The 14,247-nt window shown below is 63.7% G+C and overlaps 5 protein-coding genes across 5 annotated transcripts; all 5 read right to left on the reverse strand.

The window, feature by feature from the left end:
• Positions 1-199: 199 nt before the first annotated feature.
• EMIHUDRAFT_109061 (hypothetical protein) lies at positions 200-4,254 on the reverse strand (the record flags this gene model as incomplete). Its single annotated transcript, XM_005791413.1, has 2 exons — positions 200-4,133; positions 4,205-4,254. 2 exons carry the CDS (start codon positions 4,252-4,254, stop codon positions 200-202), a joined length of 3,984 nt encoding a protein of 1,327 aa, XP_005791470.1.
• Positions 4,255-5,940: 1,686 nt separating this feature from the next.
• On the reverse strand, positions 5,941-6,402 carry EMIHUDRAFT_46325 (hypothetical protein; the record flags this gene model as incomplete). The annotated part of the gene is made up of 1 exon (XM_005791414.1): positions 5,941-6,402. A coding segment is annotated over one exon (462 nt), but the record flags the coding sequence as incomplete, so codon positions are not given.
• A 311-nt stretch (positions 6,403-6,713) lies between these two features.
• EMIHUDRAFT_223905 (hypothetical protein) lies at positions 6,714-7,247 on the reverse strand (the record flags this gene model as incomplete). Its single annotated transcript, XM_005791415.1, has 1 exon — positions 6,714-7,247. One exon carries the CDS (start codon positions 7,245-7,247, stop codon positions 6,714-6,716), a length of 534 nt encoding a protein of 177 aa, XP_005791472.1.
• A 375-nt stretch (positions 7,248-7,622) lies between these two features.
• On the reverse strand, positions 7,623-8,150 carry EMIHUDRAFT_57844 (hypothetical protein; the record flags this gene model as incomplete). Its single annotated transcript, XM_005791416.1, has 2 exons — positions 7,623-7,817; positions 7,908-8,150. Coding segments are annotated over 2 exons (438 nt in total), but the record flags the coding sequence as incomplete, so codon positions are not given.
• Positions 8,151-11,225: 3,075 nt separating this feature from the next.
• Positions 11,226-11,981, reverse strand: EMIHUDRAFT_223909 (hypothetical protein; the record flags this gene model as incomplete). Its single annotated transcript, XM_005791417.1, has 1 exon — positions 11,226-11,981. The coding sequence occupies one exon, from the start codon at positions 11,979-11,981 to the stop codon at positions 11,226-11,228; it is 756 nt and encodes a 251-aa protein (XP_005791474.1).
• Between the last annotated feature and the right edge of the window lie 2,266 nt (positions 11,982-14,247).

Consider the following 14,247-nt stretch of genomic DNA (forward strand, 5'->3'; position numbering starts at 1 on the left):
TGCGTCAATTCAAAAAAAGAGCGCCACATCCGCCCGCTCGAGAGCTTGCGAGAGGCTCTACCGTTCACTACCGAACAGATATACTCGTACACGCACACCGACCATACCCAAGGCCAATATGGCGCGCATATCCGCTCATGACGAAGTTGCATTCTTGCATGTAATGACCCGACCGGCTGCATGCACCTTCGTCCGCAGCTCACCACAGCTCCCAGTGAGCGGGCAGCGAGCCGTCGGACACGTTCTCGAACTTCGGAGCAAACGCCTTCTCCGTGGAGACCCAAACCGGGTCGGCGACCCCCGCCGCAAATTCGCGGTCGCAAAAGCGGCGGAGAGTGAGGCCGCTCTTACTCTCGCCGACGCGCTGGCGCTGCTTGTGGATGACGCAGTCGTCACGGGTCGGGTCGCACTCCTCTGCTGCGTCCCCCGGCTTCTTGCGGCACGTCCACAGCTCGGTGCGATTGGCGAGCTCCTCGTCGTCGGGGTACTGGTCGCGGCAGCAGCACTCGCCGATGAAGGACTCCCAATCCGTGGCGTTGACGTGTTCAGTGAGGAACTCGTATTCCCGGATGCGCGCCTTGGTGATATCCTCCGCTAGCTCTTCTCCGAGGCCGTCGGCTCGGTAGTCGTCGAACAGCTTTGCGCCGAGTCCCTCGGGGGTGCTCCGCACCACGAGACCGGTGGCGGAGGCGTGGACGGCGCCGACGATGACGAGGAAGACGGCGACGAACGCGCAGAAGGCGGAGAGCATGAAGGCGGAGGCGAAGAGCGAGAGCGTCGACCTGTTGAGCGACTGGTCCACCTTCTTGCGCGTCGAGGTCAGCTCGACGAGCTGCGAGGGCGGCAACGCCCCCTCCAGCTCCTCCGCGATGGCGAGGTGCTTGGATCGGTGGCGGTAGGCGAGCACGAGCCCGACGGGGAGGCAGACGAGAGGCAGCAGATAGTTGAAGGAGACGAGGATCCAGACAATCGCCTCCTCGCCCAATCCGCCGAGGGCGTCGTAGCGGGCGAGCAGGATCAAGATGGTCGAGACGAGGCACCCGAGCGAAGCGGCCACATTGATCGCGTTCGACGCCGGGTCAAAGTAGGGGCGCTGCCACACGGCGACGACCATCCAAGCGGCGTAGATGACAAGCATCAGGATCGCCGCAACCAGGCAATAGGGCGGCTTGGAGAGGAACGTGGCGACGATGACGAGCGCCAGCTTCTGCACGATGTTGATGGCGCGGTAGTAGCGCCACTTGTGAGAGAAGACGGAGTAGATCTTGCGCGCACGGTTGCGCGAGCGGAGGATGCGGTACTCCCACGCCACGCTCGCCTCCGCCGCCTTGACGCGCTCCACGTGGAGAAAGTCAGCGATCCGCTCGGTCGGGATCCAGCCTGACAGCCCGCGCGACAGCCCGCGCGACAGCCCGCGCGACAGCCCGCGCGACAGCCCGCGGGAGGGGCCCCGGACGGTGCCGCCCTCACCGGCGACCGCGCCGTCCTCGACGTCGGTCGCGGTGCCGCCCTCGCGAGAGAAGGTGCGGGAGAGACCTCGGTTGAGCGCCGCCGCCGAGCCTCCGATCATGCCTCGCGTGAGCGTGAGCGGGCCCGTCTGCGTTCGCGGGTTGGAGCACGAAAGCATTCCGCACACGCTCCACTTCTTAGCCGCCTCGCGCTCGGCCACCTCCGCCAGTGCGGCGGGGTCGATGGGGACGCGCTCGAGCTCGCGCTCGTGGTGCGAGACGACGCGCGCGAACAACACGATCAACATGCCCGTGAAGCCGATGAACATCAGGATCGACGCGGGAAAGTAGAAAGGGGCGACGGAGTCGTAAAAGTCGAGCGCGCGCTCGGCGTTGAGCACGGTGCGTTCCTCACCCGGGCACGCGACGAAGCCGACGGAGTCGAAGGCAGGACACGTTGTCGAAGGCGTGTACCTGATGCTGTACCCGTCCGCCGTTGTGTTGATGCTGTACCCGTCCGCCGGGCCGTAGTTGATGAATTGACACTGCTGGCAGGCCGTCGCATTTGTCTCATCGCTGATCCCCAGCTCAAAAGGTTCCAATTGGCCATCTGCTGTCCGGATGTAGAGCGACGGCGCCCCGAAGAGGGATGGCGCTGTCGGGTACCACTCCCCAGCGTCGCAGACCTCGTCATCGGCCACAAAGGCGGTGAAGACGAATCGCGCGATGGGCACGTAGAGGAATGACGCGCAAAACAGCAGCCCCGACATGGCGAGCTGGTTGGTCAGTGTGGCGGCGTCCTCGAGCCGCTTGCGGCCCGTCTCAAAGAGGCAGAGGGCGAAGAAAACAAAGCAGATGGCCGAGAGCGAGAAGGCGATCACCTGCACCGCCACTGAGTAGAGCGGGTTGGCATCCTCCACGACCAGAGAACCGGGGCTGCTATTCGATCCGTCCTGCGCCGGCGGCGCCCTCCGCGTGGCGTCGATGTACCGCCCAACGCCGATCAAGAAGAACCCGGCGCCGAGGATCGCCGTGCGGATCAGGTCCATCGGCGGGCGCGGCGCGCCGTAGCGGCTCCTCGCGGCGACGGCGGCGAGCGAGCGGGCGATGGAGGCGGTGTCCTTGCGCTTGTACCGCTCGGCTGTCAGCCTCAGCTTGAACTTGGCCTTGACCAAGGTGACGCGCAGCTGAAACCATCCGGCGGCCGCACGGACGAAGAGTGCGCCGCCAACCATCACCAGGCCGATCGTGTACGCCCAGGTGAAGACCTCGGGGGAGAGGTTGGGGTTTAGGAGAAGCAGGTCCTCGATCGGCACAGAGTAGGCGAGGAGGAAGCCGACGAGGGTGGTCCCCACGCCCGCGGTGATGGCGAAGAGCCAGAGCACATCGAAGGTGCTCTTGAAGAGCAGCAGCACGAGGAAGGATATGCAGAGCGGCGTGATGCACGCGAACACAAGGTAGAACCACGACCAGGGCAGGTCGGAGACCGTCTCGGCGAGATCCTCGAAGCCGAAAGACTCGGAAACCTCCGCAAGGCGAAGCGAGTTGAGCGTTTCCGTCCACCCGAGCACCGAGCCCCACGCGTCGCGGGCCGGCTTCGGAACCTCCGAGCTGAAGCACTTGAAGACGGCAACGTTGAGGCCGGTAAACTGCATCTGAGAGAAGAGGATCTCGAGAATAGAGCTCGAGAAAAGCATGCTCAGCGCGAAGGAGGAAGACGACATCCCCCCTCTGCCCCCGTCCCCTAGCCCCGCGCCCATCGCGCCGCTTCCGCTCGTGGCGGCGACAGCGCCACCGTCGCTCCCCCCCGCGTCCTCGTCGCTGGAGCTCCCACACGAGTCCTCGGACCCCGTCTCGTCGTCGGAATCGCCTCCCTCCTTCTCCTCCGCCGCCGCCTCCTCCGCCTCCTGCTTCTCCACCCCCTCCGCTGCCTCGTCCGCCCCCCCATTCTCATCCGAAGCCTCCGCCTCGCCCTTCCCACCTTGCTCCTCCTCGCCCTGCTCCTCCTCGCCCTGCTCCTCCTCGCCCTGCTCCTCCTCGGCGCAAGCCAGGGCGCTGGCGGATCCTGTGACCCGCCCTAGCGTGGAGTGCTCCTCAGCCTCGGAGTCGGGCGAAGAGGCGAGCAGCCTCGCCGCCTCACTCGCCGCAGGGTGGTCGTCCTGCGCTGCCACGCTCTTGAGCAGCGCGTACAGCGCGCCGACAGAGCTGAGAGCCGGCTTGAGGACAGGGGGCGCAGGCGCCGGCGGCTCGCGTTCCTCCGGCTCCGCATCGAGCTCCGCAACACGCGCCTCTGCGGGCGGCGGGCACTCGTTGAGGAACGAGACGGAGCGCTTCTGCATCAGCCGCTGCACGCGCCTCCGCTCCTCCTCGCGATCAGCCGCCCGGTCTGAGGCTCCGCGGTTCAGACCCAACGCCCCGGTGCTGGCCCCGCTTGACTGGCGCTGGTTCTGGCGCCTCGTCTCGCGCTTCGCTTCCCGTGCCAGCCGCCTGCGCTTGATCCGCAGCTGCGCCGCCATCCACTCATCGTACGAGATGAGGCCGTCGCTGTCCACGTCGAGGTCATCGAAGGTCTTGCGCACCGCCTCAAAGGAGACGGGCTTCCCTGCCCGCTTGCCCGTGGCCTCCATCGATGCCTGGAACTCGCTCAGGTCGACAAAGCCATCGCCGTTGCGGTCCAGCTCCTCGCTGCGGGGCAGGTCGTGACGAGCTCAGCGGGGGAGCATGTGACGAGTGCAAGCTTGAGCGGGCCAACTCACAATGCCCTCGAGTGGAGGTTCACCTCGTCCACCGTGAGCTCGTCCGCCATTGTGAGCAGCCGGCGTCTCTCGGCTGGCAAGGGATATCACGTCCGCAAAAGAATTTTACGACGCGCGCAAAAGAATTTTACAACGAAACTCCCTCGCACAACACTGGGCACGGGACTGGCGCGCACTGGCACTAGCACAGGTACACAAAAGAATTTTACTACCTCACAACACTAGGCACGGTACTGGTGCGCACTGGCACTAAAACGCAAACATTACGCTAAAACAAACCCTAATGGCTGTCCAGAGCACTATTGACTGCGGCTTGACACCCCACGTGAAAGCGGCCGGACATAGGTGAACCCACCGAAGGCCGCAGGGCACAGCGCAGGGAAGCAGAAACTGTCGCATATGCGACGGTCGTAGAGGGCATTGAGCACTGTGCTCATCCGGCCCCCAGAGGCACGTGCCGTATTGTTGCTCACGGCATCTCCTCTCCGGTACAGCCAGTCTCCTAGCCCCTAATGCGAGGCGTAATGCCAAGCACATCACAGCTTGCTGTGCCATAGCTCCGTTGCTGGGTTCCTTTCGTAAGGGACGACCAGCACCGTGTTCGCAAGTTATTTTCGTAGAGCTCGCCATGCACGGCCGGGGCACTGCGAGCTGTACCAACAAACGGCAGTCGCTGGCCAGACTGTCGCCAGAGAGAGCCGCACAGAGGCCGCCTGGCTTCTGTGCGACCGGCAAAGGGCACCGACTGCGGGCCAAGAGGCACCGCCTCGGCCCCACGAAGGTCAGCCCAAGCTCAGAACCTCCGCGCCGCACTGGCACCTGCGCGCCGGGCGGGGCACGGCGCACGCGCCTGATGTATCTCTCCATATCATTGGACCACCGCCGTAGTAAATCCGATTGCGATTGGACAGGCCTAGTCTGGCCGATTTTTTTGCGGTATCTTGATGTATCTCTCCATATCTGACCGTATCCCGCCATATCCCGCCATATCCCGCCATATCCCGCCATATCCCGCCATATCCCGCCCGCCTCACGCCGTCGCAAGGGCCGCCTAAGCGCCTAAGCACCCTAAGCACCCCCCGCTTAGGCCGCTTAGGCGCTTAGGCGAGCGACGGCCGGTCATATCCGCGTGTATCTCCCGGTATCCCGCCATATCCCACCATATCCCGCCATATCCCGCCATATCCCGCCATATCCCGCCGCGGATACCGCGAAAAAAATCGGCCAGCCTAGGCATTTGGACGCCGTTGAGGATGAGGGAGATCACACTCCCTCGACTGTGATCTGAACTTTATTCCCCCCATTCCCACAGTCACCGGTGCTCAACACTTGGGTGTCAAGCTGCAATTGCTCAGTCGAATTGCTTAGGATAGGCGTGGTAGGTGCGTGTGTGTAAAGAATTTTACAACAACTCCCTCGCACGACACTGGGCACGGGGACACCGGCGCGCACTGGCAGCACTGGCACTAACACAGGAAGAATTTGGGGGCAGATTTAATGACATTTGAGGTGAGGTTCACAAGAGACACACACAGCTAGCCAATCATGGTCGGCATCTCGACCCAGCGGTAGGCATTTGCCGCGTCGATCTCGCTCTCCCTCCTCTCCCGCCGCGCCTCCTGGAGCGCGTTCCGAATCTCCCTCCTCGCGCGCCGCGAGGTTGGCCGAACCCGCCTCATCACGCTGCTGGAGAACTTGTTCCGATCGCGGCGCTGCGCTCCAAAGCTATCGGTGCCGATCCGCACGCGCCGCACATAGCTCAGCTTGGGGAAATTCTGCTCGAGGTACATGGCGCCCTCGGCAAGAATGCGCGCCTGCTGCGGCGCCTCGCCATACCCTGCAAAGATTCGATCGACAACGGTCATGCCGTCACCGACGACGACGCCAAAGGGGGCGAAGCCCATGCCGTCGAGCTTGACGTTGCGATTTAGATTAACGAAGAGCTGGGTGTTCCTGCTGCGCAGGCCCGACGAGGCGAAGGAGACAAGCCCGCGATCATTGCTCTTGAGCACAGGGTCGTCCGGGATGGTGCGGTTCGTCCACCGGGCGGAGATGTCCGGCCTCGGGTGGATCCCAAATTGCACAATAAAGTTTTTGACCACGCGGAAGAAACTCGTACCTGTGTAGAAGTCAGCCTCGAGGAGCTCCTTGAAGCGGGCCGCACCGTTCGGCGCCCAGTCTGGATGCACCTCAACCTCGAAGGAGGCGGACTGGCCCCTCGGAAGAGAGCAGTAGAAGGTCACAACATATGTGTCGGAGGGCATGTGGTGGATCGTCGGTAGCTTAGGGACAGCGGGAGGGGAAGGCTGCGATTGCGTTTACATGCTGTGTTTAAAGTTGTGGCGGGTTGTTGGGCTTGAGCGCTTGACCCACCAAGAGCAAAGGCTGGGAAGGGTACGTTTTGGGTACGGGTCTTCGAGGGTCTGGGATATTTTAGCAGACTGTTGGCAGAGCGGTGTTTGCGTATTTTTTGCTACGAACGAGTGCGAGAGGTGTCCAGTGATCTTCTTCACTCAGATACATACGTACGTACGTACGATCGATCGATCGTCGGTCGGCGTCGCCCGCCGCCGCCCGCCTTGCTGCGGGCAGTGTGCACCATCTCCGTCCGCCGGCCACGCGATCCCGGCATCCCGCAAAGCGCCGCGCCCGGCCCTCGCCCAGCCGCTCGAAAGGCGAGCTCGCAGATGTCGTGGTTGAAGCCGAGCAGCTTGAGCACGTCGGCGGTGAAGAGGTACTGGATCAGCATGAAGGGCAGGTAGCTCGTCGTGAGGAAGAAGACGGAGAGCTGCAGCCACGTGCCGGCCATCTTCTTGTTGTCCGAGCCGAGCGCCTGCCCGACCAGCGCGTTGAGCACCTGGTTGAAGGCGAGCGGAGGCACGATCAGGATGTTGACCACCATGTCGGAGAGCGACGCCGCGGCGAGGTACTCCTCCCCGGAGTACGGGCGGTCAAAGAAGACGCCGGTCGTCGCGTTGGTGAGGTGGCCGACAAAGGCGGTGTCTGTGGAGGCCATGCCGATCCGGCACACGAAGCCCACCATGGGCCAGCCGAGCATGAACATAGTACTGTGAGAGAGGCCTCCTAGAAATCGTCATAAACAAAGGACCAAAGGCACAGCATACAGCCGTCACCGCGACACGAGTCACGACCCACAGCTGTCGCGCCCCGGCGTGGGCTTACTTTAGTCTAAGATAGCAGCGCGGCGGCCACGAACCGAGGACCAGCGCTACCGAAAGAGCCGTTCAATTTCGCTCGCTCGCGGTCGCTTTCGGCCCGCCACCTTGAAGGGAAGGTCCGCTATTCCGAGCTCGAGCCTCGCATCGTTGACTCGCTCCCGCAAGCCGTCCGGCACGTGCTTGGCCGACTTGAGCTTTGCTGCCGCGAGCTGGAAGAGCGTGGGGCGCTCAGGAACTGCTCCGCCGGCATAGGCAATCGTCCACCGGCGCGCCTCACGCATGTACTTGTCGCGCTCGTACAGGAACGCGTGGCCGGCGTCTGAGCGAATGACGTTGATGACATCAGCGCACGGAGTGCGCATCAAGGAAACGATGCACATGACGGTCGTGGCAACCGTGAGTGCGGGGCTCCAGCCGGAAGAGAGGAAGTTTCCCTCGAACCGGACACCAACGCGAAAGTTGGCCCCAACGCCATAGATGGATATAGCCCCGACGCCGTCGAAGCCGCGGCGGAGGGACTGCACGACATTCGGGTGGAAAATCCGTGTGACGAACGCCACTGCCGGCGGCTTCCACGGATATTGGTTGGGGATCTTGATGTCCAGATGAAAGGTGCCGCCCTGGTACGGCGAGCCAGGCGGGCCAGCCAACGTTGCTTGCCAATGCATGATGTCCTCGCCAATCGGGCCGATCGAGAGAATGGGGCCGGCGCTCGAAACGTCGGGATTGGCCGGCAAATCCCGCAGCTCTTTCTCTACACGGCGAGTAGTCCCATGCCACAGAGAGGCCGCCGGTCGCTCCGCCATCGTGATGTTGGCGTCGCGCCAGGCGCCGAGGTGCCGAGCAGCGAATAAAGAATTCGGGTCCACTGCGGGACGCGGCCACGAAAGGTGTGCAGACCCCAGTTCCGGCGGACGCAGCGAGCGTCGGGACTCCGTCCCAGCAGACGAAGTCTTCCTCGTGGGCTCCACGGCCCGGATCGCGAGCTCGATCGATACGCGACGCGCTCGGCCTCCGCTGGCGGCTGCCGCAAGAGCGGCTGGCTCACGGCAGCGTCTCGCCGGTTGCCGGATAGGAGAGTACAGAACGTCTGGAGTGTAACTGTGTACGTGAGATCGGTTTTGATAACAAGCACGGTCGATCCGTCAAAGCGATACACTCGTTCCTATCTCGCTGGAGGGCTGGCACGGAGCCGTTTGTGCCGACATGGTTGCAAGGCCATCAACCTGCCCTTCTGGTGAAGACCGACTCGGACTGGACCCGGGCTCAGCACCCGGATCCAGCAAGCTAGTACTAGCCGCGACGGCGCGGAAGTAGCTAGTCGTGAGGTCTTGGCGTGCATGTGCGAGTTTCATCCTCAAAAGGTGTCTTGAATCTGATTTCAAACGTGTGCTTTACTTCCTTCCCCTCCCCCGCGCCGCCGAGGCCCGCCCCCGCGCCTTCCGCCTCCCCTCCCCGGCTCGTCCCTCGCTAGAGGACCCCGCCTTCCTCATCTTGGGTCCTGGCAGCAACCGCCGGCTCGACCCTGCTGCGGTACGAGCGGCAGTATCAAAGACCCGGGACAAACTGCCCTCTGTGATCACGGAGGAAGATGCAAAGGAGTGGGATGACTGGGCAGAGCATACACCAACGTCGCTGCGTGGACACTCTCCCGGCCGACAAGCGTGCTAAGATGAGAATGCCAATGAAGCATACTGCTCAGGCCGTACCATCCCAGGCCGAAGAGCGTAAGCAGGTTGAGTTCACCTTCGCGTCCAGATTGACGCAGGTTGTGCACTTCTGGAAGTTGAGAATCGCCCGGGCGCGTTTGATATGCGTCAAACCGTCACTGTTGCGGACCACCTTGCAAAACGTCTCGTAGGAGACGGCGTCGTCCCCGAGGTCTGCCTTGTATTCGTCCCACTCCTCTTTGCGAGTGCGACGAGGCACAATCAGCTTGCCTGTGTCGGGCATGTAATCCCCGCAGGTGGAAGCATACTTGTCGTACCAACCAACCACAGAAGCTGACCTCGCCCCGCGTGTGCAGTCCTCCGCTGCAGGAAGCAGCTCGCCAGGGTTGCGCTTGGGGTGGGCCGTGGTGTAGCCGTGTTCGAGACGATTTTGAAGCATGGTCAGTGTCGACCCCGCCTGTCTGCAGCGATCGTCTTGTACTGGAGCGTGGTAAGGCTGGCGTCACTCGACCGCGTGCCGAGGATTGAGAACTTTGCGACGTGAGCAGCTCGCAGGTTGGCACTGTCCTTGGTGAGGTAGCGAGTTGGGGAGGCAAGATGCAGGCCGTACAGACGAAGCTCGCTTCCACCGTGGAAGTGTGACCGAGACGCCCGCCACGAGGCCTCATTGCGGCCAGCTGATGCTCTGGCTGGGAGCGCTGTGGCTGACGACTGCCGCAAATTTGGCTGAGATCTGGGGCGCTGCTGCGCGTTCTCTGCGGAGCAGCAAGCCCTCGCACGCGCGCGCTGGCGCTGGACGGCACGCGTCGCCGCCGCCAGAGCCATGCCATGGGCTGCAAACTCTTTCTTCAGCTTGCGGAGCTGCCCGTCGCTGCTTCATCTAGCTGCTCCTTCAGATTGCCGCTCCGCGCTGGCGCATCGGGGGTGGAGAGGATGGAGAGAGAAGGGGCAGGAGGGAGGATCGAATTCGACTGCGCCGCCTGCGCCGCCTGCGCCGCCGCCTGCGCCGCCGCCTGCGCCGCCTCCGCCTCCGCCTCCGCGGCCGCAAGCCTCTTGCCCGCGGCGACCACCTATGAGCAAGTCTACCGCCTTCAGACACAACCCCAAGTGTGCTCACAACAACGAGCTCACCGATCTCAGCGGCTTGAGGCCGGCGAAGCTGCTGCCATTCGTACCGAAGAGGTCTGCGATAATGGCGCATCCCTCCTTGTTCAGCTCCCACGCCTTTGGCGTCTTCTCTGAGCACGCGCCGACCACCTGAATGTCGCTCGGGTCTGGCATTGGGAGCATGGCAACGTGAGCGCCTCCCGCCGTGACCACGAGGTTCCAGCCGACCCGCAGGCTCTCGCAACCCGCATCCTTGAAGAGGTCCAGGTCGTTCTCCTCGGCATCCCAAACGTAGGCAAAGATGAAGCAAATTGCCCGCAGCTTCACCGGGGGCCCGCCGCGTACGGTGAATGCATCGCAGACAACAAAGTTGTTGGCCTCGTATGAGGCGGAGTGGTCGTCAGCGCGATCGGCAGGCCGGAGCGTAATGGCCCCAAACATCCGCGCGCGAGTGGAAAAGCGCGGGATGGGAAGGTTCGGCGACGCCTCGCCTTTGGGCGTCCACTTGTTCATCTCATTTCGAACATACTCGCGAGTGTCATCAGGCGCCGCAGGATAGACAGGCGCCTTGCCGGCCGGGAGATAAAGGTCCTCTTTCTTTATCTCGACATATGGAGCCTCCGGAGAGCCTGAGGGTGAGGAGGGCATGAGGCACGATCCACGAGAGGGTGGCAGGCGGGCACGTTTCGCGATCTCGGTTTTCTTGGTATCTTACGTGGTGCGCGGCCGTGGTGGCCCGACTTTTGCTTCCTTCTAGAAAAGCGCAAACGACCATGCGGTTTTTATTAGCTAGTCTGGTGTTGAAATCGATGTGGCGAGTCGACCGCCAGTCCGCACGATGGCACTGCGACCGCGGCGGCTGCCGGCGAGGGCAGCAGCGGCGCGCGCGAGGCGGCAGCGTAATCGGGTCCGAAGTCCGGACCCGATTTGGGGTCTACACACCTTTTCCCCGAGTGGGACTGCACTCCAAGTGCTCCAAGTGCACAGCGCGCAATAGGGTGACATCGCTAAAAAGCCCTTGCGAGACACCGGATCCAACCGTAACACCCACGCCGTGGTAGAGACTCACTCACCGTCCGCATCCATCGTGTACACCATCAGCTGGGAAAGCAGCCCGCCGGCTTCCGACTCGCCGCCCTCTTTGCGGAACCCGAGCCGCTCGTAGAACGGCACCGCGTTGGCGCTGCTGTTGGCCGTCACACGCCTGACGCTCTCCTCCTCGAAGCGGAAGTGGAGCTCTCCCCACAGGCGTTTGCCAATGCCGGCCCCGGAACGTTCGACATACATGTGGCGCACGTGGCTCAGTGGGGCGCCAGCCTCGGCGCCAAGCGGCCTCTTTCGCGCCGCGAAGCCGACAATCGCGCCGTCCATCACGCACACGAACGCCTCAACCGCCCCGCCCTGCAGCTCGCCTAGGATGGCCGCTTCGCCAAGGATGTCCTCAAAGAGCGTGGAGCGCCCCACCGGAGTGAAGCCGGAGGTGTCAATCTGGGCGGAAGCGACACGCACGCACATCGCGCTGATGGTGGCGGCGTCCGAGATGGCGGCGGGCCGGATGCTGCAGCCCGGGCCACCCGGCGCGGCGGCGGCTGAGGTGGCTGCCCTTCCGTGGTCGCCCTCGCGCGGGGGAGGCTCCAGCCCGAGTGCGCGGCCGCGCTCGATGAGCTCCTGCGGGATCGAGCCTTGCAGCATGGACAGCGGCACACCGCGCTCGAACGCCTCGCCCACGGTGACAGAGCCGACACGCGAATCGTGCGCCGCGAGCGCTTCCGGGCTGAGCGCGCCGATGCTGATCACCGTGTCGGTCGCTGCCTCCGCCATCGTGAATCGCCAGCGTGGTCTCGCGCCAACGAGCTGGTTCGAGCGCTGCGGCGGCACCGCTATGCCTCGGAGGAAGCCGTGAAGGCAGGACGCTGTGGGGTGGGTCAGGCCATCATCCTGTACGTGCCATGCCCACCAGCCGCCGCGCCCGCGGCGACGCGCGGTGGGAAGAAGCACTGAGCACTGAGCACTGAGTCTCTAAGCCGCGGCACTAAGCACTGAGTCTCTGCTTCCGGGTTGTGTGCTGGGTCTAGATCCGCGACTGTCTAGAGGTCGAGGGAGCGATGCACCCATCCCAGCACCACACTCCCATATCCTCGTTGTCCTTCGTATTGCTATTGGTCACGATTGGGTATAGGGCGGCTGTTCACAAACAGGCTCTCCGTCGCGCTCCGCGGCTTTTCACAGCCAGATCGGGCGTTGGCGTGTTTAACAAAGTGCGAGAAGCTCCGCTGCAGGCGCCCGTCTCTTTTTTGAAATTCACAGAGGAGGAATTGTATTGTGCTTTCATTCACAGACCCTGTTTCACAGACCTTGTTATTGACAAGAAAATACGTCCTATGGCGCTTTGCGCTGGTCTGTGAGAGGTTGAGGTGCGGCCCTGGAGGCCCTTCGCTCGAGCTCTCCGAGGCCGCGTTCTGACCTCGTGCCGCGGCTGTCGTCGCTGCAGCAGCGACGAGGGCCGCGGCAAGGGGTGCAGCGGCGACGGGCGGGGCGGAGAGGCGCGGCCAGCTACCGGGCTGTTGCCCCCGCCTACCGCGTCGGGCCCCTGCACCCGGAGGCGGCTTGCGGCAGCCTTCCCGTGTCTCCGTGCGACCCGATGGGGTAGCCGGCCAAAACGCGCGCGTCTGTGAGATTTCCGGACTTTGAGTGTGCACCGCGGGAAATATCAAAGTGAGAGTGTACCAAAGTTAGTAGGTCATTTTGAAGGGTTGGTATAGGCCTTTCACTGGTGGGTAGCCCGGGCGTCGCGCGGTACGCGCCGGGCCGTCAGCGCCTTTCGAAAACAGCGACACTATCCACCTACTAGGGTTAAATATCCGTTTTAGATAGACGGCTCGCAGTAAAATTCTTCCCGCGCCCTTCCCGAGCCGGTTCAGCCGTTGGCCTACATGGACTTCCTCGACGACCTCCCTCAAGACATGCTGGCGGTACTCGCTCAAGGCCTCGACGTGGTGTCGCTGGTGCGATTCTCCGCGCTGAACCACGCCTCCCGAGCCGCCTCCTCCACAGGGCTCCGCGCGGCCAGGGACGCCTTCGAGGCGCTCGTCGGTCTCTTCGGCGGCGACGCGGCGGCGCGCACGGCGGCGCAGAATTTGACAAGGGTCGCGCCGCACCTCTTCATCGTCGCTCGGCCTGCGGCCGTCTTCGCGGCTCGCCTCTCCGGTCTCGCCGACATCTTTGGCAGCGACGCGTCGGCGCGCACGGCCGCTGTGGCATACCCGAGGCTGCTCGCCGTCGCCTCGCCGACGGCCGTCTTCGGTGAGCGCCTCTCCGCGTTGGAAGACGTCCTTGGCGGCGACGCGGCGCGCTCGGCCGTCGGCTCGTGCCCGCGGTTGCTCACCATCCCATACGCGGTCTTTGCGGGCCGCCTCGCCGCGCTCGCCGACATCTTCGGCGACGACGCGGCCGCGCGCACGGCCGTGGCCAACTGCCCGAGGCTGCTCACCATCGACTCGCATGCGGCCGTCTTTGCTGCGCTGGCAGATAGCATCGGCGGCAACATCGCCTCTGCACGCAAGATCGTCCATCTTTCCCCAAGCGTGCTCCTGCGGGCCTACTTGCGATGATCCTCCCCGAGGAGGGCGGCGACGAGACGTGGCGATGCTGCCCCTCCTCGGCCGACGCTACCTCGACACATCCTACCACGACGCGCGATTTTTGCTTTTTTTTGTGATGCCGCCGCTGAGTGACCCGTCTGCCGTCTCGGACTCGGTCGGCACAGTCTGTCTTTTTGGTGTCTTTATACATAACCAAAGAATCAATCCCACTCCTGGTACTCCTCCCCCCACACCTCCTCCGCCACCCACACCTCGCGGTCAAAGAAGTCGTAGCCCTCGACGACCGGCTTGTGGTTGCAGAGGACGATCGACATGCGGAAGCCCTTGCCCGAGCTCACGGCGTGCAGCAGCGCCTGTGGGGGAGGGCACAAACAGGTGAGAGGGCCGTGGGCTCACGCAGTCTGCACAGCGGGAGCCGCGCCTCAAAGTCGCCAATCACCAGCGACCAGCCGGGGCATGGCAGCTCCAGCGACAGCGTGACGTAG

This window comes from Emiliania huxleyi (assembly GCF_000372725.1).
Source record: "Emiliania huxleyi CCMP1516 unplaced genomic scaffold EMIHUscaffold_113, whole genome shotgun sequence".
Taxonomy (NCBI): domain Eukaryota; phylum Haptophyta; order Isochrysidales; family Noelaerhabdaceae; genus Emiliania; species Emiliania huxleyi.